The sequence below is a fragment of the Phyllostomus discolor genome, chromosome 7, assembly GCF_004126475.2.
Source record: "Phyllostomus discolor isolate MPI-MPIP mPhyDis1 chromosome 7, mPhyDis1.pri.v3, whole genome shotgun sequence".
Taxonomy (NCBI): Eukaryota; Metazoa; Chordata; class Mammalia; order Chiroptera; family Phyllostomidae; genus Phyllostomus; species Phyllostomus discolor.
Window position 1 is genome coordinate 59652159 of NC_040909.2, and position 20717 is coordinate 59672875.

The following is a 20717-nucleotide window of genomic DNA, read 5'->3' on the forward strand; positions in this document are numbered from 1 at the left end:
ACTAGGAGGCCAGGGGAACAGCTGGTCAACCTAATGTTCAGGGGCTTGAGAAGCACTTGCTATCACTCTGCATCAGTTAAAGACAATCCTACTGAGGCTGCCCACGGTAAGGCTGCCCATGTAAGGCCAACCTTACAAAAGTGCACACAACTTTAAGAGACACATGCTGCCCTTACAGGGAAGCAATGTCTCAGCCCTGCCCCAGGGCAACCTACAGTCTTTTGGTCACAATCCTGAGGCTTCCCCCTCTTAACAAAATTTGATATGTCATCTCTTGAAAACACAATACCCTCCCAGGCTTCCAGACCATACACTTCCAATTATACAGAGAAATGAGATCAAGACTCACCTGTGTCACTTCCTGTATGACCTCTAGCAAGTTTCTTGCCCTCTCTGTGCATCAGGTGCCTCATCTGTAAAATGTGCTCAACGACAGACCCTGTGTCTCCTGGGACTACAGAGGTGATCAGTGCAGTGGGGCCCAGGAAGGCACGTGGAGCAGTGCCTGCCAACTGTCAGTATATCATGTATGCTGACCATTGCAATTTTCATTACAAAAGACTGAACCATATGAGACTGCCAACGTTTTGACCCTTTTTGAGCTATAAAAAACAGACAATTTTGTATGACTCGTCTTAATACACTGAGCAGACTATTCTATCTTTGAAGGCCCTTGCCTTTGAACAAGCAGGGTGAATCTAATACTCCCTTCGATCACCTAATAATAACAGGCCTTATGAAAGGAAGGCCGGATATAAATGCAAACACATTTCTTCCACTTGGGCTATAAAAGCTGAAAATGGCTCCCAGGTGTGAGCAGACAAAATGGGCTCTGCCTTCTTTGCAAGGTCACCATGGGGGTCAAAGTCAGGCTAGCCATTTTCGGATTAGGTGCACAGACTCACAAGGCTTCCCCAGAGGTAAATGGATTAGAGAAACCACCTGCAGGAAGTGGGCCAGGGGGAGGAGGAGGAAGTGGTCCCAGTTGGAAGGAGATTGTTGATATGGGCAGGGGCCAGCTCCTTTCACACAGGAGATTGTGCAACTGACAGAACAGCTCTGCCTGCCGGCCACAGTCCCATTGCCCTGGGGGTGTCGGCACTGCAGCTGGTAGGAGACACCTCCCTCCAGACCACACGTGCTTTGCCAGCATCCTATTCCCACTGGATCTTGGACTGTATTTAAAGCTTACATGGTCATCAGAAAAAATGAAGGAGGAGTGGCAAACACAAGACAAAAGCCAATCTCACCAACAGAACCTAAGCTACAAGTTCCCAAAAAAGGCAGTGACCATGGCTGAGCTCCTATTCCACCACATTCCCCTTCCTTGGCTCTGAGACCCTACAGCTGGTGTTCGCTTCATTTCTGCAGCAAATGACTTGCAGATGTACTGCTCATGTGGCTGCCTCATCACCCCTAACCCTAACCCCTCCCCACTCGCAAAGAAGTAAAGAAAAAGTAAAGAAGGAAAATGACAAGTCACGATTGTGTGTAACTTGGCAGGCTCACAACAGAGGCCATAGTGGCTCCTTTCCCAGTGAACAACTCAGACTCAGGCAAGAGGCAATCTGCACTCTAGAACCCCTGAGAAGTTCCTGGGACAGAGAGAGCTGCTTTCTTTGTAAACTGGGTGCTTAATTTTCTATTTTGAGGCTCATGGGTGGTATCCAGCATCTGATGAGGCTAGAGTTCTAAGAACCAGGGGTCTTGCTCTGCCTTCCAACAGAAGCTGGCTGGCTCTTCCTACCAGCCTGCTCATCAACAAGGGAGAGAATGGGGAGGGGCAATCTGAGCTGAAGATGGGCTGAGGACTAATATTCAAATCTTAGGTGAGGGCAAAGATTTATCTGACAATGGTGATTGATCAGCATCAGGGAGGTGAACGGTGTGCTGGTCCCCGTCCCCCATCCAGGTAGGTGGGGCTATAAGGAGATTCTTTAATACTCCTAGGTTGAGATAACAATGGGTCAGCTAGGCTGCACAGCAAGTCTTGCTCCTCTGCAAGAAATGGTAAAGGGCTGCAGGGGAGACTTCTTGTTCACCAATAAATAGCAAATTCTGCAGAGACAAATTTACCACCACCTTGGACCACTAACCCGCAGCCACAGCCAGGTCTGTTCTCTCCATACTCAATAAGTGTCCTCTATCCCCAGCTCTTTTGGGACCCACCAGCCCAAACAAATGCCTGTTGCTACATCAGTGACATTGGGAATTTGTCTAAATAATTTACTGCCCCCCAAATGCTAATCAGCTTGGTAGAAACTTGACACATGAACCTTGTCCCCCAGCCCCCAGCCCTGTATGCGCCCAGGCAGTGGTTCTCAAATGGGGGTTCCCAGAGTAGCAGCATCACCTGGGAAAATGTGAACAAAGAAAATTCTTGAGTCACACCCCAAACCAACTGGATCAGAAATTGGGGCTGAGTCCAGCCATCACGTGCTCCTGATGGGTGTTCCAATGTAAGAACGACACAGGTGATTGAGAAGCCACGGTCTCTCATAGGAATGGGTGGCATGTTTTATCCAGAGGACAGAATTCATTCACACCACCAAAAATCTGGGCAAAAAATGCAAAAGTGAGCATGTCTCTGAAGACACAGGGAAGCAGCTTCAGCCTCCACTTGACATACTTTCTCCCCAGTTGTGCTGTTTCCTGACTAGGGCCACATCTGGGAACCCAACCAGTCACTGGCTGCCCAAAAAACAAGGGCATTCACTTAAACCTGACTTGGGGCTTTTGAAACACAGCTTTGATCACAGTTTCTTCCTAAAGTGTTTCAGTCACTATTACCTCCACACTGTTGATGAAAACGCATAAGACGACCCAGAGCATAGAAGGCACCAACAGCCCAGGTGCAAACACTGGCCTTCCTTCACCAGCAGGGCTAAATTCGGTTCTTAGGTGGAGGATGCCTCTCTGAAACAGAGTGGGGTAAGGGCCATTACCCATTTCTACATTTTCTACCCATTAAAATGATTCAGTCCACTCTTAAACTGATGATTTGTGGGAGGTCCACCAAATTCCCCCAGAGGAAAAATGAATGGTCTGTCACCTTAAGAAATGCTATGTCCACCTCACCTTGTACGTACATCTACAGTCTCCACAGGTGCAGCTATGTTTCAGTAGGCAAAGAGCTTCACTAAGATCACCATTAAACATTTTAAGACAAATTATTTCATACTTCTGGAAATAAATATCATGTGTAAAAAATATTTCAATGCCTACACTCTATTATGTCTGCAAATTATGACCTTCCTCTAGAGAAGGCGATATGGAGAAAGTCTGAATGTCAGCTAATTGAAGAGACAGGCAAGAGACCCCACACCAACTCCTTAGGGCACAGGTGGCAAACACAGGGCCTGCAGGCCGAATCCTGTCCGGCACCTTGTTTCTACCCAGCGGCAACACCAAGCTCCTTGCCCCTAGTTAAGGAGTAGTTACATTTATACAGTCCTAAAATTACATATGGCGCTTTGAAGGCAACTGCGAGGCTGATGTGGCCCCCAGTGAAAATGAGTTTGACACCCCTGTCTTATATCTGCCCTCCACACCTTCCCAAAATGTACACACAGTTTCAGGAATGCCCACCAATTATTTGTTATTTAATGTAATTTCACCTGTGCTTTACTCCTGATTATTAACAACCTTAGTTCAGGTCCTGAAGACAACCCTAATTTTCTGCAGTGGATTCTGGGTCCTTACCTTTCTCACTGGCTCCTGTTTGGGTCCTATGAGATCTTAATTCCTCTCCCAATCCCTTAGCAGTCAGGCAGATCATCACTGCCTCCCCTGAAGGCATTGCTCTGTAATTACGCTTTAATGTGAATTGATCTTCGCATTAATGAGCCTATAAAGAAGACTGATTTAGCCCCTCTTTCTCACAGGGCTTTCGAGGCACACAGAGAGTTAAGTATTGTTATTAATTTTATTTCCCCAGCAGATCTATCTAAGAAGAGCCTCCATCCTTCAAGGCCTCAGGGCCAACCAGCTCCACTCAGGGCTCCTGACACTTAACTCCCTCTGAATGGGGTCACAGACAGAACACCAGGTTTTATTCCTTCAAGGTTTTATTCTTTGGAAGTTAGAATGAAGAGATATCAAATATTCCATGACTTTTATTTAATCAGTTTTTCTTCAGCTAAGAGGTGAAGAAAAACTATATTTTCTTCTATAGAAGACTATATAGAAAACTATATTTTCACAGCAAAATATATAAGTAGTCAAATCTACTTCTGATATTTTTAAATTATTCATATTCTAAGTTTTCCAGGTCCATTTGCTAACACAAGAGAAAAATACTTTCATTAAAAATATTGGTTTTCAGCCCTGGCTGGTGTGGCTCAGTGGACTGAGTGCCAGCCTGAGAATTGGAGGGTCAGCGGTTCGATTCCAGGTCTAGGCATATACCTGAGTTGTGGGCCGGGTCCCCAGTAGGGGTGCGCATGAGAGGCAACCACACATTGATGTTTCCCTCTCCTTCTCCTTCCCTTTCCCTCTCTCTAAAAATAAATAAAATATATTTTTTAAAAAATTAGTTTTCAGATTATTGGTTGCCAGGGTACTGGAGGGAAGGGGATGGGGAAGTGATTCCTTAAAGGGTATGTATGGGGTATTGTTTTGATGTGATGACAACGTTATGGAATTAGATAGTGGTGATGGTTGTACAACCTTGAAAGTGTACGAAAAGTGGTGGAACTGTACACTTTAAAATGTTTAAAATAATGAGTTTTAGGTTATGTTAGTTTTACCTCAATAAGAAAATTATTTTCAAAAATTTTTTGAAGATCAGAAGCAAAAGGTACTTTGATGTGCTTTCATATTCAACATAACCTTAGGGATTTTAACAGTACTCTTGCAAAGTCACAGTATTTGTGTGCAACTGCTCTTTGCCTAAATCCCTTAAGTTGATCTAGGCCAAAGGCAGGAGACAGGGAAGATGGTTAAGAAAAAGCCTGAAATATATCAGTAACTGGAAAAGAAGTTACATGGACAAAGCCCAACACCATATGGGAAAAAGGCTCCAGCCAATGTGCTAGCGACAAATGTTGCCCTGCTTTAAAACTAAAGTCCATTTTACAGCATGCTTTTGACTCCTAGGACAGAAAAAAAATCCAACCATTTCCACTGTAACCAATCTTCTCAATGATACAAGTGCAGCAACACTACAGGAAAAGTGGAAATTTTTCTTCACTAGAAATGTCACTTATGTACCACACAAAATTACTAATGCCCTGGGAATCATAATTTGAATTTCCTGGACTTTATATTTTTAAAAAAACTCTCAAAATGAAAATCTAACGGCAGATCTTGCCCCCATTTGACAAAAGTCTATTGCTTTTTCTGATAATTATTTCATGAAACTAGTTACCTTACTCTAACCCAATCCTATTAAAAGCTTTCCTTCAGTTTAGTGCTTTTTTGTTAAGAACAAATGGCTTCAGCATTATCCTCAGAATATGATGCAAATAAATCTGCTCTGTGACAAATACTTTAATTGAATTTGATTCCTTTAATCAGAAAGTATTAATCAACTGAAATTCTACTGAATGACTCCAGTTCCCCCAAATCGTGAAAAACTGTTCTGAAACCAAAGAGTAATACCAGAGGTGAACCATTTTATTATGAGGCCCTCCCAACTGTGACCCAGCAGAGGACGACCCTGTGTCTGGAGCTCTCAGAGCACGTGAGCATGGAGCCAGGACACTGACACGGACTTGGGGGATAGGAACCTAACACAGAGATGAAGAGTTGACTTCCAGAGACCAAAGTCCACAATTCCAGGTGTCTGAGCTGAAAACCACAAACCTGCTGCTTCTGCGAAGTGACAAAAAGCAGTAATAGATGTTATAGGACATCAGGCTCAGTAATATCTTTTTTGTGACATTATTGCCTATCTTAGTTTCTGAGTCACAGAAGGAATATGAAAAAGCTGTCTTTTATCCTTCACTCAACAAATGATATAAAACATCATCTGAGACAGCTGGATATATGCCTAGTCCACCTTTTCCCTATTGCACCTGCCTATACAGCTGACTTTTGAACAACGCAGGGGTAGGGGTGCCAAACTCCACCCCCGTGCAGTTGAAAATCCACATACAATTATAGTAGTCCCTCAGTAACCAAAGGGGATTGGTTCCAGGACTCCCCTCAGATACCAAAATCCAAAGATGCTCAAGTCCCTTAAATAAAATGGCAGAGGTCAATACATAGCCAGCCCTCCACATTCTCGGATACCCAACAGTGAATCAAAAATATTGTTTCTGATCTGTAGTTAGCTGAATTCATGTATAAGAAACCCATGAGTACGAGGCCTGACTGTTCATTGGAAAAAAAGCTACATGTGCCCTGGCCAGTGTGGTTCAGTTGGTTGGGCGTTGTCTCTCAAAGCAAAAGGTCACTGGTTCAATTCCTAATCAGGGCCCATGCCTGGGTTGCAGGTTCAGCCCCCGGTAGGGGCATGAAAGAGAGAGGCAACAATTGATGTTGTTCTCCCTCTCTCTCTCCCTCTTTCCTCTCTCTCTAAAAATAAATAAATAAATAAAATCTAAAAAAAAAAGTGGAATTTCTACACATAAGTGGAACTGCACAGTTCAAACCTGCCCTGGCTGGTATGGCTCAGTGGACTGAATGCCGGCCTAAGAACCAAACGGTCACTGGTTCGATTCCCAATCAGGGCATATGCCTGGGTTGTGGGCCAGGTCCCAAGTAGGGGGCATGTTAGAGGCAACCACACGCTGATGTTTCCCTCTCTTTCTCCCTCCCTTCCCCTCTCTAAAAATAAAAAATAAATAAAATCTTTAAAAAAAATCCTATATTGTTCAAGGGTCAACTGTACTATCAATGTGAACATTTACTGAGCTGACCAACCACATTTTCAGACAACATGTCAGAGGCTTCCCACATCTGATGACACTGAATACTCTTGAGGTCACCCTGGGAAGGCCCCAGGCCTCAACTGCAGAGGCACAGGACGTGCCAACTAAATAATTGTTCAAGATATGACACCTTTTAGTTCTATGGTTCTGAAAAAAACAGACACATCAGTACACATGCTCTTTGAAGCCTGAATGGGTGAAGTCATCACATGGCTGGAGATGCTAAGTGGGTCACCTTCACACATCAGGTGGGAAAGTATTGCCCATCATCTGCTGCCATGTTCTCTGCAAAAGTCCGCTTGGGAAATACAGAAAGGCTTGAAGATGACAGCAAGTTATCTATAATCCCGCTACCCAGACATCATTGTGCCAACCTAACTTTGCAGGATGACATCCAGGCATCTGGTCCAAGATTAGGAGACATAGGACCCAAAGAGAAAAGGAAGGTAAGGACCCTTCTGTTCCTATAATTTCAGAGAAATCACTGACCAAGTCAGATGGAGACCAGCTTCAGGCCAAAGAGGTAGCTGTCAACGCTAACCTGCATTTTCCAAACTCACTCAAAACCAGAGCGGGAGTCTTCTCTTCTGCTCCCCTTCTGCCACTTTACATATTTTAACACAGTCTTAATGAAAAAGCAGGAACAAGACCAACCAGCCCCACTGCTCCAGGCACTTGGGCCAAGGCACAGAAATGTATTTTTAGTCAACAGAGCAGAGCAGGATTCAAAGTACATAGGCCCTGGGGGCAAGCTGGGGTCCTGCCTATCTCTGGCACAGGGTGGCTCAGAGTCATCTGCCACCACACTCTTGTGTCAGTGCACAGGGGCAGATAAAGGGGAGATGCACAGGCATTTATGGGCAGTGTCAGTTCATCTCAATTTTACAATTTACGGGGACTTGGGGAGCCTGCTGGTAATATAAAGATGTTCTCTGTGGCTCTGGCTTCCCAACCAAGCCTGGAGCAAGGGGAGTGAAGGCAGTGCTTCTGAACTTAAATGAAAGGGCAAATGACCAGGGGAACTTAAAGTAGCTTCTGACCCAGTAGGGCTGGGATGAGGCCTGAGATTCTGGACTTCTAAGGAGCTTAGCACCGATAACACTGTTGGTCTAGGAACCATACTTTTAAGTAGTAAGGCGATAAAAGCATCTTCCATTGCTTCGCTCTGTGAACATATGAAGGATTATCACATCTGTAATCAACCACAGGTAGGGGTAACTCATTTAATTTAGCCAGTAATTATACACATCCCAGTTGTTGGGCACACAGGCTGAATAGGCACAAAAAGTCAGTCAGACCTGCCTGGGACAAAAGGCCACAGCCTTCACTCCAACACTTCACAGGAACACAAACTGAATCACACCTCCTGTGGCCCTAAATGTGAGATCATACCAGGCACAAGGGGTTATGTGACAACTACCCACCAGCCAGAAGCAGCAGCCACCATCTTTAAAATACCTACTGTGTGCTAAGCACAATACAGGAGTTTCATAGATACCCCATTACCCTCAACTCAGCCTCACTTTCCATGCACATAAAACAGGTCAAGAACACATTCTGTAAATAAGATTCAAAGAGATGAAGTTGTTTGTCCAAGACACAGAGCTGGGCCAACATTCTAACCTCTGTCTCCTACCCCTACAAGTGCCGTGAAAGAGTTAAGCCTGAAACATTGTCTTACAAGGACGAGCATCTCCTGAACATAGCCTGTTGCTAGAAAAACCTAGAGATCTTCACGCTGCACCAGCAGTCTCATAATACAAAGATGGATGGCACCTTGCTGCCAAGTCCCTGTGCTCAGCCTGCCCAACCTCAGTGTCAAGAATAGATATATACAGGTGAGCAAATAAGTTACAACACCAGCAAAATAAAAGTCAAGTAAAAGTATGCAGGGCTGGAGTGGCAACAGGAAATTCATCGTGGAACGCAAGGTGCTCTGCTGAGGAACCTCCCAATAGGATCTATTGAGAGAGTTACTAGATTCATGACTGGTTTATCTGGAAAGACTGGGTAACTTCAAAACAAGCAAGCACCTCCACCTGACTACTGGAGCAGGCTCTCACCTGCCCCTTCCTTCCTTCCTTCCTTCCTCCCTCCCTCCCTCCCTCCCTCCTTTCCTTCCTCCCTCCCTCCCTTCCTTCCTCATTTAAGTCCCTCTGCATTCACACTTTTCCATTTCCAGAGTGTTGCCTATAATAATCAGCAGGTTGCCTGCTATCTCACAGTTGACCATTCCTTACACAACTAATTCCTTACTTTCCTGATTTTGGAAGACTGGGATATTTCCTTTTTTAAAAAAATTATTTGTATTTAGTTTTAGATAGAGGGGACGGAGAAAGAAAGAGAGGAAACATCAATCAGTTGCCTCTCACACACGCCTAACTGGGGACCTGGGCTGCAACTCAGGCATGTGGCCCAACTGGGAATCAAACCAGTGATCTTCTGGATCATGGGCCAGCACACAATCCACTGAGCCATACCAGCCACGGCTGGGGTATTTTCTTTTTTAAAACCAAAACAGGAGACTGCATCATGTTACCAAGTTCACTGGCACAAAGATGAACTTGCAGTCTTATAATTCAGACAGTTTCTTTTAACTCCAGTTTATTCACCTAAGAAATTTAATTCTATATGTATCTCTGGGCATTAAAAAGACCAGTTTCTCCCCAAATCGGAGAGGAGGCAAAACTTACAGGTTTTAATTCTTAAAAACCCCAAAACAGCATGTAAGACATTTGTCATGATCATTAGGACTACATAAAGAAAGGCTGTTCTACACCACTAAGTACAGGAACACAGTTTCCTACCACCAAATGTCAGTATGGTAATACTGTAGCCTTATCACCCAGCCCAGGGTCCCCAAATGCACCACTTACAGGAAGAGAGAGACGATGTGAGATGAAGCAACACCCAGGGATGGTATGGCTGTCAACTCATTGTTGTTAAGATACCTGTAACAACACAAAGAATTAATCACCTACATGGTTTAAATTAGTAGTTTGAAATCATATACTAGTAAGAGAAATCAGAAAAACAGTGCTGAGTTGGACATGGTAATATTGAATAAAGCATGAAGTTAAAAGTGAGTTCTTAAGGGGAAAGAAGTCAGGTGAGGTCACAAAAACTACCTATCACATCCACGGTTTGGAAATTAACACTCAGGGAGTGTCTCTTGTCTTCCAAGAACTTCCAACCTAAATCAGAAATCAACACTAACAATCAAGGAACAGTGACGACACGCCAAGATGCACAGTGCAGAACAAAGTGTCCCAAGATCACCCAGGAGAGTGCTCCTTATGGGCTGAAAGAGTCAGAAAAGGATCTGAGGAAGAAAGAGCATTCCCTTCTAGATGTTTTCACACAGTTGGACACAGTGGTCTGCAAACTGCTGCTCTGTCCTCACCAGAAGATGACATGCTGGGACGCAAAGCTTAGACAGACGTGCGGGAGGTTCCCAGGGGCTTGGACATGCGGGGCAATTATTCTGATGCCTCATCTGTGCAATAACAAGAGAGTTGGACTGGAGACTCTCATTTATTTGAGATTCTAGATTCTTTGAACTCTGATGGACCTTCCAGACACATTTTCCAGGAATACATACATATAGAGACATTTTTGCACGACATTTTGAAAATTCTCTGCAGACCAGAGATACCCTCTCTCCAAGCTCACTTCCTGTCGGAAAACTCTACATCTGTGTTTCTAGAGTTCACATCTTTTAGTGGAAGGGGAAACCTGCAAACTAAAACACTGTCACCCGGGCTGCCCCCAGTGGCTCTGCAATCCAGCCTCCTTACATGGACATGTATTTCCAAATCTGGGAAGAGAATCCAAAATCAGGCTTGTGAAGTAAGCCCAAAAATCCTTAAGAAAGCCAAAGCACAGTGTTTAGGCTTTCTGCCAAGTGACGGGCTGAAAAATTGTATCTGAGATGCAGAATTAAGGGGGTAAAGCTAGGCTATCTCAGTCTCCTCTTTTTAAAGGAGTACGTCTTACCTAGATCATCTTGTCACTGTTTGAAGACAAGGCCGTGAAAATGACAGCTGTATTCAGGTATGCATACAGCTAGCATTTGCTTGAATAGAATAATCTGATTGCCATCTTTTGTAGAAACGAATAGGAAAAAAGAAAAGACAAAGGCCTTGAATTATCCCATTTGCTTTGTTTAGTGCCACAGCCAGTTGGAGATGAAGTTTGGCAATTACTAGGCTAAGGGACACAGAATGTCTGTTTCACAGTTTCAAGACTACAGCATCTGGCAGAGAGAAAGCAGATCCTTATCATGTGGCAAATCCTTTCTCCACTTAAAGGGCCCTTGTTTGTGTGCTGAAGTAGACAATTAATTACTTTAACAGTCTCTTATCTGACATCCCCTAAACCAGATTGTTTCTGCTTCACCTTTTCTCCCCAGCCCTGCAGTGATACAGATACTGAAAACTCTATGTCAGTCTGAATCTACTAATAAATTTTCATAGTACTATCGATGTACTTATTAGTAAAAAAGACCCTCAGATCTTATCAGAGTAAGCTTGCTTAAGAACTCTTCATTTCCTAGATATTTATTCTAAACAGGTGATGGTGATAATAGTAATAATTTAATAGCGCCAGCCAACTTATCGAGGGCTTATTATATGCTAGGCACAGCTCTGAGAGCTTTTCGATGTATCAGGTTGGCCAAAAAATTTGTTTTGTTTTTTTCTGTAAGATGGTTCTAACGGCACTTAGTTGTCTTTAACTTCATTTGAAACAATTTTGTTAGGTTGTACTGTGTCAGCTGTCATACCAATGTGCATTTTTTTTAAAACTTACCAAAATTGGTGAATTTTTGTGTAGCCATTTTCATACTGAAGATGGCAGAAAATATATAACATTTTCAGCATATTACACTTTATTATTTCAAGAAAGGTAAAATGCAACTGAAATCCAAAAAAAAAAAACGATTTGTGCAGTGTATGGAGAAGGTGCTGTGACTGATGAAATGTGTCAAAAGTGGTTTGTAATGTTTTGTGCTGGAGATTTCTTCCTACTGGATGATGCTCCACAGTTGGGTAGACCAGTTGAAGTTCACAGTGATCAATTTCAGACACTGAGAGCAATCAATGTTATACTATGCAGGAGATAGCCGACATACTCAAAATATCCAAAGCAATAAAGTTATTGGTGAATATGAAAAATGTATATTTTATTTTACAGAAAAATCAATTTGGATTTTTTGGCCAAATCATTATTAACTCACCTTTAGGCCCCTAGAAGGTATATCCCATGAACTTTTCCATGTACCAATGAGGACACTGAAACACTGACAGGTTAAATAATTTGATGATGGGTACTAGCAGTAAGTGGCAGTAGCCCTGGGAATCCAGCCCCAAAGTCTAGATTCTTCTAGAATCTAACCACCACACTCTATTTCTTTACAACTATCGTAACCACTTGACATGTATTATGTAACTTCATCATCACAACCCCGAGTAAGGTACCAGATACTAGTACTGTTCCCTGCCTTAAAGGTAAGCTGTTTAACTGAAGTTTCACTTCAGGTCACTACCCCAGAGTTACAGATGAGAACTGAACCCAAATGTAATTGCAAGTCAAGAGACCAACAAGTGAAAAGGTCTGCAAGCGCAAAGCTCCTACCCCTAGGTAACATGGTAGCTGTGTTTCAGCCTGCTTAGGAACTGACTTGACTTTAAACCTGAAACACGCAGTATGGACTCTCTGCAGGGGAACCTTTGCTAAATGAACTTGGTCTTAGGCCAGCCCTCCTGCACACGTGACAAGCTACTCCATCCAAGTTCACAGAAATCAATGAATAAGGAAAGAGGCATCATCAATAACAGTTCAAGTCTTCACAAAACTGCTGGAAGTGGAGAGTACAGGTGCAGTGAACCAGTACTCAAGACAAACAGGGCATTTTGTCTGGAGCAGCAGCCCCAAATCAATAGGTGGAGGCAGAAATCACAGGCTCTGCACATGGCTACTCAATTTACAGAGAGGACAGGTGGAGCACAAAGGAGGATTGCATGGCCAGTTCTCTCTAGATCACGTCTATGAAAAAAGAACTGCTAGCTAAATGTACGTCTGTTAGCTCCACAGTGTAGCTTTCTTTGTTTGCCCCATTCCCTGCTGAAATAAGAATACTGTCCTCAGAAGGCAGTGGAAGCCAAACTGGCTCTGCGACATTACCAACTTGCCAGACTGAAATAGAGACTGGTCAAAAATAGCACAACCAGAGCTGGAGGGAAAGGGCTCTAGGGAAGTTTGCAGTCTCCACAAGTAAGAAAATGGCAGGAATTTAAGACTTGTATTTAATGAAATCTAACCTTTACACTCTTCCCATATCTGCTTCCATCTAAGACCCTAAAAATCCTTTCGATGTCTGGCTTCTATAACTGAATCTTTTCCTGACGATTTCTGACCAAGAAGTGCCTGGCACAACAGATCATGAGTCAAAATCGTGACCCACCTGATCTGGAAGAGGTATGAATAAGAAAAATGGGCAGCATTGACCAACTGAACCCAGGGCAGAGCCTGGACATGGGCCTTTCTCAGTTCAGGCTTCAGGGACCTCAGCTCTCTCCGAAACTTCCATTTACTTGGCTTAATTAAAGGAAGTGTTTACATTTTGCAAGATGCAAAATGTTAAAAATAAAAAAGCCACTTCGAGGTACTTTATTATTACCCAGTCAAATTAGGCTTTAACAAATAAAAAACAAACCCAAGGAGTAATTTTGGATTATGGAGCTTTAGGGTTTTTTGTTTGCTTTATTTGCTTACTTACTTTATTTATTTGCTAATTAGCTGATACTAGCACACAGTAAAATTTTCAAAGCCTTTCAAAAGAGAATACCAAGAATATACAGTGAAAAATAAAGCTTTCTTGCACTTTGGCTCTCTGGTCTGCCTCCGAGCGGAGGCTCCTGTTGCCAGCTACTAGAAATGCACATGTTGCTCTTTTACACAAATGCTTGTGTTTCATACGGACTATTTTGTTACACTATTTTTCCCTTAGTAATACATCTCAAAGTTTTCTATAATTCTTTTAACCTGCTGCAGAGTACTCCTCTGCTGGCATGAACAGTATAATTGAACCATAATTTATTCAGCCATTCCGCTATTCCTAGACACTTCAGTTGTTTCCAAACACAAAGAGAACTGCAATTAATAATGGTCAAAGTTGGGCAGGGAGTTGGGACTTTGGTTAGTTTTGTTTCTTAAAAGGGAGCAAGTCACCAATACCAAGTAAGTAGGAGCACAGGCTTTGGAGTTAGGGCCACTTAATAACTATTATTATTAGCACTATTAGGCACTTGAGAATAGGGCATATTAAATAACTGGCAAGTCTTTATGACATACAATTTGCATACCAGAGGGCCAGGTATAGATGTTTTAGTGCAGTGATACTTCCATCAGAAGCAATAATAATAAGAGCAAATGTTTCCTCTGTGCCAGGCTCTGAGCTGAGTGCTTTACATGTAGTTGTCTCAACGAATGACACGTCAACCTTTGAGGAAGGCACTATACTAAATGATCACCCTGCCTTAAAAGAAGAAACTGAGGCACTGTTACAGAGCACTAGGAATTATTAGGGGGGGGGGTTACAGCTCAAATTTTTAAATCAGATACACCTGGGTGCATTCAACCCCAATCCTACCCCTTATCCATAGAAAGGCCTTCAGCATGTCACATAACCTTACTGTGCCTAGTTTCCTCTTTCAAAAAATGTAAATAATGTAAGTACCAACTTCATAGTTTTTTGGCAGGATCCAGCTGAAATAATTAAACCTAACAGTTTAGGATATAGCTAGATACAAAGTAAACACTTAGCAGGTGGTGGTAATTCACAGCCAAAAAAGTGGTGCCTCAAAATGACACTCCTCGTTATTTCAGGCCTCCCTTAACCAACACCACACACACGCACACACGCACCCAGGAGAACACAGGCCTGAGACACAGAGGGTGAGCCATAAATACCCACAGGCAAGGCCTAGTCAGGCTTCCTCACCGCCAGCAGGAACATTTTAGGTCAATGGCCCTGGGAAGCACATGGCAGCACCCACATTAAGTATTCTTGGGCCAGGCAGCAGTAACATGATCCCAGGGCGGTTTTTAAAGAGGATGGTATAAATAGCCCCTCTTATTAATAGAGGAGCCTGGCCATCCAGGACCCTGGCTGGAGGCCCTCCTGGTGGGCTTTCCTCAGCTGTGGGCAGTGAAGCTTGTGGGGCCTGGCAGCAGCTGCACAAATGTCCTCGTATCCTCCAGGGGCCTCCAGCAGGCTCACTTCTCTTCAACCAGCCCACACTGTTCTGTAGTCCCAGCTTCCAAAATAAAACCACCACTCAAACACCACCGCCTGCTGCTTGCCAGCCTGTGGTTCTCCTTGCTGAGGTTTCCAGACTTGCATGGCTCTGCAGAGTTCAGAAGAACTGACAGGTCCTGGGAAAGCCTGAGCCCAGTTAATTTAGAAGCAGCTGTGTGTCCACTATCATTTTTTTCCTTCAATATACTTCTTCACCCCTCACTCTTGACAGCTTCTTTCTGTGTCCACTAGATATTAGACTTACTATTAGTGGCAAGTTCCACTGCTCTGGGCACCAGGGAATTTGTCTCACCTTTAGCCCCATGGTGTGACACCAGGGACTGCAGGCAGTCACAGCGGTAAAAAGTTCAACCTATCAGCCCTCAAGGATTTGTTCTTTAACAATGCATCCAGCCTGGGTGGCTATGCAATTAGAAAGTACTAGAAGAAAAGAGAAGTAACCTTTAGTGAGTCATTCCCATGTACAAGGCATGGGTGTCATGTCTAATTAACAACTATAGCAATAATAATAATGTGTTATTATGTTCACTCTGTAGAAGAGCAAAAGAAGGCACTGAGGCACTAAGTAACTAGTCCAAGGACAGAATCCCATAAGGGACAGAATCAGACCTCCACCCAGGTCTATCTGCTACCACAGAGTGTGTTTTTCCCACTACACGGTGTTGTATCCAAACAATGTAATCCCTGCCCTTATATCTCCCACACACAGGAAGGTTGTATTGCCATAGAGGACACTGGATAGGAGTGAGTTTGGGGATGCAGGCTCAGGTCTACCACTCACAAGCCATGCAGTTCTGGCTAATTCTCCATAGCTTGATTCCCTCAAGTGTCTGAAAAAAGTATGAGTGACTAAAGGATTGCAGTGCTTAGCACAATGACTGGCCATGGTCAACCTTCCTGAGGGCATTAGCAGAGACAGGAGAGAAGTCCTACCTGAAAGAGAAGGAGCATGGGATGGGCTCAGGCCTCATCCACCCTGTAAGTGCAACAGGAGCTCAGAGGAGGGAGAAAAGCCAAGCTGTGAGGGGAGAAAAGAGGCTTAACTTGGAGGACTATATGGGTTTGGAAAAGAGGTCTAAAGGAGTAAGAGGAAATACTCTGCACCTAGAAAGAGCAGACTGGTGTAGAAACAGTGATACAAGTTGATAAACACTGGATTTTCTGTGTTTAAAAACTCTTCAGTTGAATGTTGTATGTTAAGATGAGGGATGTAGGAACCTAGGGCAGTGCAGCTTCAGGGTTAAATGCTTAAGACTTGGAATTAAATAGATTTAGTTCAACTCTCAGGTCTACCAACTGTGTAACACTGCATAAGTGTACCTAACTTCTCCTAGCTTCCGTTTCCTTTTCTGTCCAGTGGGGAAAATTATTGTAATGAAAATAATTTATATGAATCATAGTGTCAATGTGAGGATCGAACGAGGTAGTATTCACCAACAGCTTAGCAGGGTGATACTATAATTGCTATTATCTACAGTCTGATCCCAAAGTTACATGTGTAGAGATACATGTTTTTCACTAAGTGTTCACAATGGTTTTGTCTGGGTGATAAGAGTGTTGATTTTAGTTAATTTGTCTTTACATATTTCTATAGTTTTCAAATTTTCTGCGGTGGGCCTACATCATCTATGGCAGCAAACACAAGGCCCACAGGCCAAATTCGGCCCTCCACCTTGTTTTATCTGGCCCAGCACCTTGTTTCTACCTGGCAGCAGTGCCAAGCTCTCGCTTAACTGTTAAGGAGTAGTTATATTTATACAGTCCTAAAATTACATTCAGCCCTTTGGAGGCAAACACAAGGCTGATGTGGCCCCTGGTGAAAATGACTTTGACACCCCTGATTACAGTAAAGTGTCCTAAAGTCTCTGTGGAACTAATATTCCTGATAATACTAACATCCATTTTAAAAGCAGAATTCTTTACATGGAAAAGGAGGAAAGGTTGAGGCCTGACTTAAAGGACACTGCAAAGGAAGCCAACTTGGGTTCCAAAGGAAGCAATGCCTAGCTCTGTTTGGAGATGGGATAGGAAACATAAACCTTTACTGTCCACTTTTCCGTATCTTTGTTTCCTGGGAAATAGTTGGGTGGGGCTGGTTCTCTGGGAATTGTGGGAAGTACCAGCCAAGTGTGTTAACCTAGCTGGTCCACAGGACTTCCCACAAAGGAGGGGATTCTGTTATACCTACCATGTTCCTGGAATTTCCAGTAAGTCCATACCTACCTGACTATAACACACCCATCACTGAGGCCTAGGAAGAAGAGATGGGCTGCAACGAGGGAGAGCTGAGTGAGCAGTACATTTGTCACCAACAATATGAACACAAATGTTCCTTCTAACAAGCTTAGACTGGTGATCCAGGGGTGATACTCCTGCACTAGGAGAGGGTTTTCCCCAGGAGCTCCCCATCCCTCCAATCCCCCAGGGGCTTGGGGAAAAGCACTCACACTTCTTGTAGATTCGGCAAGTCCTCAAAACCCGAAGGGTCAATCTCAGAAAGTCTGTTGTAACTCAGGTTTCTGGTAAAGGAAGAGGGGGGAAAAAGTTGAATCAACATTTCAAAACACCCAACATTCTGGAAATTTCTATTCCCTGCCCCAAACAAAAATAATGACTGCCCTAATCCATGCATTATTTTAAGTAACCTTACTGACATTGAGATTTACAGACATACATCCTGGCTTTTGCATCCATCAACAAGTCACTGTGAAAATCTCAAATCACCTGAGGATTGCTGAACTCAAATGAATTTTACTCCATACCATTTCAGCACTTAGCAACTTGAAAGAAATTCTAAGGTACGTCAGTCCTCTACTTACATTAGAGTGTCCTATTCTAAAGGTTTTGCACCATATCAAGTCCAAGTCCATTCTAAAAGACACTTTTTAATAATGTCTTACTAAAACATCAAACAACATCAAGCAGGAATACAGAAAAAGAGCAGGGTAGGGGACTAACCCTTCATTGTCTAAAAAATATCAGTGGTTCTCAATCAGTGATGACATTTGGCAATGTCTGGAGACATTTTTAGTTGTCACAGCTGTAGGGAAGGGGGTGAGTGGCTACTGGCATCTGGTGAGTAGAGACCAGGACACTGCTAACATCCTATAATGCAGGGGTGTCAAACTCATTTTCACTGGGGGCCATATCAGGCTTGCGGTTGCCTTCAAAAGGCCGAAATAATTTTAGGACTGTACAAATGTTACTACTCCTTAACTGTAAAGGAGGTGAAATTACATCCAGTTAGGTTATGTTACATTAGCTTAATTAATTCACAGGAACAGAATACACACAGATGTGGTCCACTGGACCTTAACTTCTTGCACACTGGCTGATCCATGCCACCGAAATATATCCCAGCCCTAAGGAAGCTGAAAAGGTCAACAATTTTCACTTTAGCTATTAATTTCACTGACATTACTGCCAATTAACAGTGCTACTAATCATGAGTTTAAAGTCTAGTTCTTAAGGGCACAATGTCACATAAGTGGCAGCTACCTTTTAAACTTACTCCAGAGATATTCCAGTCAATCCTAACCTACAGCTGACAGTCATTTCACTGTCAACTCAAGACATTCATCTAAATAAAAGTCAAACTACACTTGCACTTAACAATATATCTGTATTCAGGGCATAGCCTAAATAAAAAGCAATTTGTCCAGAAATTATGTTACTACAAAAAATTGAGGATGGTAATTTTTAAAACCACATTACTGAAGCCAAATGTGAGCCTGTCTGCACTTAGGGCTACACAGAAATCAACAGGTTAGACTCAGAAAAGAAATTCACAAATGGAGAGAATTTACCCACATCAGAAAAAGGACCAGGCAGACTGAAATTGTCTAGTTTGAGCACAGTTTCTTAAAAGGGAGAACTGAAATATCGTTTCTGGGTCTAGAGATACTGTGAGTTTACACTGACTATACATTTATATCATCAGAGGTAATGGAAGGTGTTGAGCTGGAGGAGACATCAGAGAAAGACTTAGACACCACACAGACAAGAGCCTGGAAGGCAGGCAAGGAATGTGGATGGTCACCCTGCAGGTGTGGGATGGGGCCAACACAGGAGTGCCCGCCTGCCCATCTAATGGGCATCTGCTCCTGCGTCTCCAGAAACAAGGCCAGTGCAGACCAGTCTTCTTCACTGTCAAGGAAGCTCAAACTCTGAATTCTTACATGAAATCTTTCCAATTCTTTAAAAAAAAAAAGTAACCCTAGATGGGCCAAACAATATGTATCTGCAGACTGCATCTGGCTTGAGAACCACCAGCTTTCAATCTCTCATCTAGACCACTGACTCTTGTGGCTACAGGTACAAAATGAATGACTTGTTTCAGGCTTAAATATGTAGCCAGGGGTGGAGCTGGGGTCATGGGATCTGGGTCTTAGGCAATTAACTGGCAGCCACATTTTAAACTATCTGGAATGAAACTACTTAAGGCTACTTTAAAAAGGGTCTTCCATAAACTGGTCTTAACAAGAAGCCAAACAATATCAGGACCTAACATTGAGATCCCAGTAAGTAGAAATGAAGTTGTATATATTGGGTTGGCGAAAAAGTCTGTATGATTTTTCCTGTAAAATAAAAATTTTTCATTTTCACCAATAACTTTATTGATTTGGATATTTTGAATATGTTGGCTATCTCCCGCATGGTACAACATTGACCGTTCTCAATTAATGTCTCAATTTGATTGCTATCAACTTCAACTGGTCTATCTGACCATGGAGTATCATCCAGTGAGAAATCTCCAGCATAAAACTTCACAAACCACTTTTGACTCAATTGATCAGTCATAGCACCATCTGCATACACTGCACAAATCTTTTTTTTTGCATTTCAGTTGAGTTTTTACCTTTCTTAAAATAATAAAACATAATATGCCAAAAATGTTGCTTATTTTATTACATCTTCAATATTAAAATGACTACACATAATTTACCAACTTTTTTTTATGCATGTTGATATGACAGCTACCAGAATACAACCTAACAAAATTGTTTCACATGAAGTAAAGACAACTAAGTACTACTATAGCCATCTTATGAAAAAAAGCAAACAAACTTTTTGGCTAACCCAATATTTGTAAGTGGAAATTGAAAGCTCTCACTGGGTCAGCCTGGATGTGGTAATGTTTCAACATTCAGTGAACAGCCACATACCAACAAATGAGGGCCAAGCAGACTGGCTCTCAAGGGTTAATTCTCCCCTGGGAGCATCTACAGCAATTACATAGAAAAGACAGAGGCTGAAGCTTGGGTCCCCTGCAACAGCTTCTACTTCTTAGCCAGAGCTTTTAAGTCTAAGAAGTGACTAGTCCTGCAACCTGAGACAAGCTGTTGATCATCAACTGCTTTACCAGGAAATGGGGAAAATATTTACTGTATTCTCCCACATGAATATATTCTGAAGTAAAATCCTTAGAGATATTTTCTTATTTGCTCATTTCAGGGAGACACACTGCCAAGCATAACTTTTTTTTGTGGTAAAATATAGATAACATAAAATTTACCATCTTT

General features: G+C 42.8%; 1 protein-coding gene across 5 annotated transcripts in view; it reads right to left on the reverse strand.

Annotated features, from left to right (window-relative positions):
• Positions 1 to 20717, reverse strand: part of LRIG1 (leucine rich repeats and immunoglobulin like domains 1) — a 103074-nt gene that overhangs the window by 46779 nt on the left and 35578 nt on the right. For 3 of the 5 annotated variants that reach the window (XM_028518860.2, XM_036030997.1, XM_028518859.2), the window contains exons 2-3: positions 17643 to 17714; positions 9752 to 9826 (exon numbers count right to left, since the gene is read on the reverse strand). In XM_028518860.2, coding sequence (XP_028374661.1) covers positions 9752 to 9826; positions 17643 to 17714 — 147 coding nt within the window. The remainder of the gene's footprint in view (positions 1 to 9751; positions 9827 to 17642; positions 17715 to 20717) is intronic. The other 2 variants (XM_036030996.1, XM_028518861.2) reach the window with 1 other exon arrangement.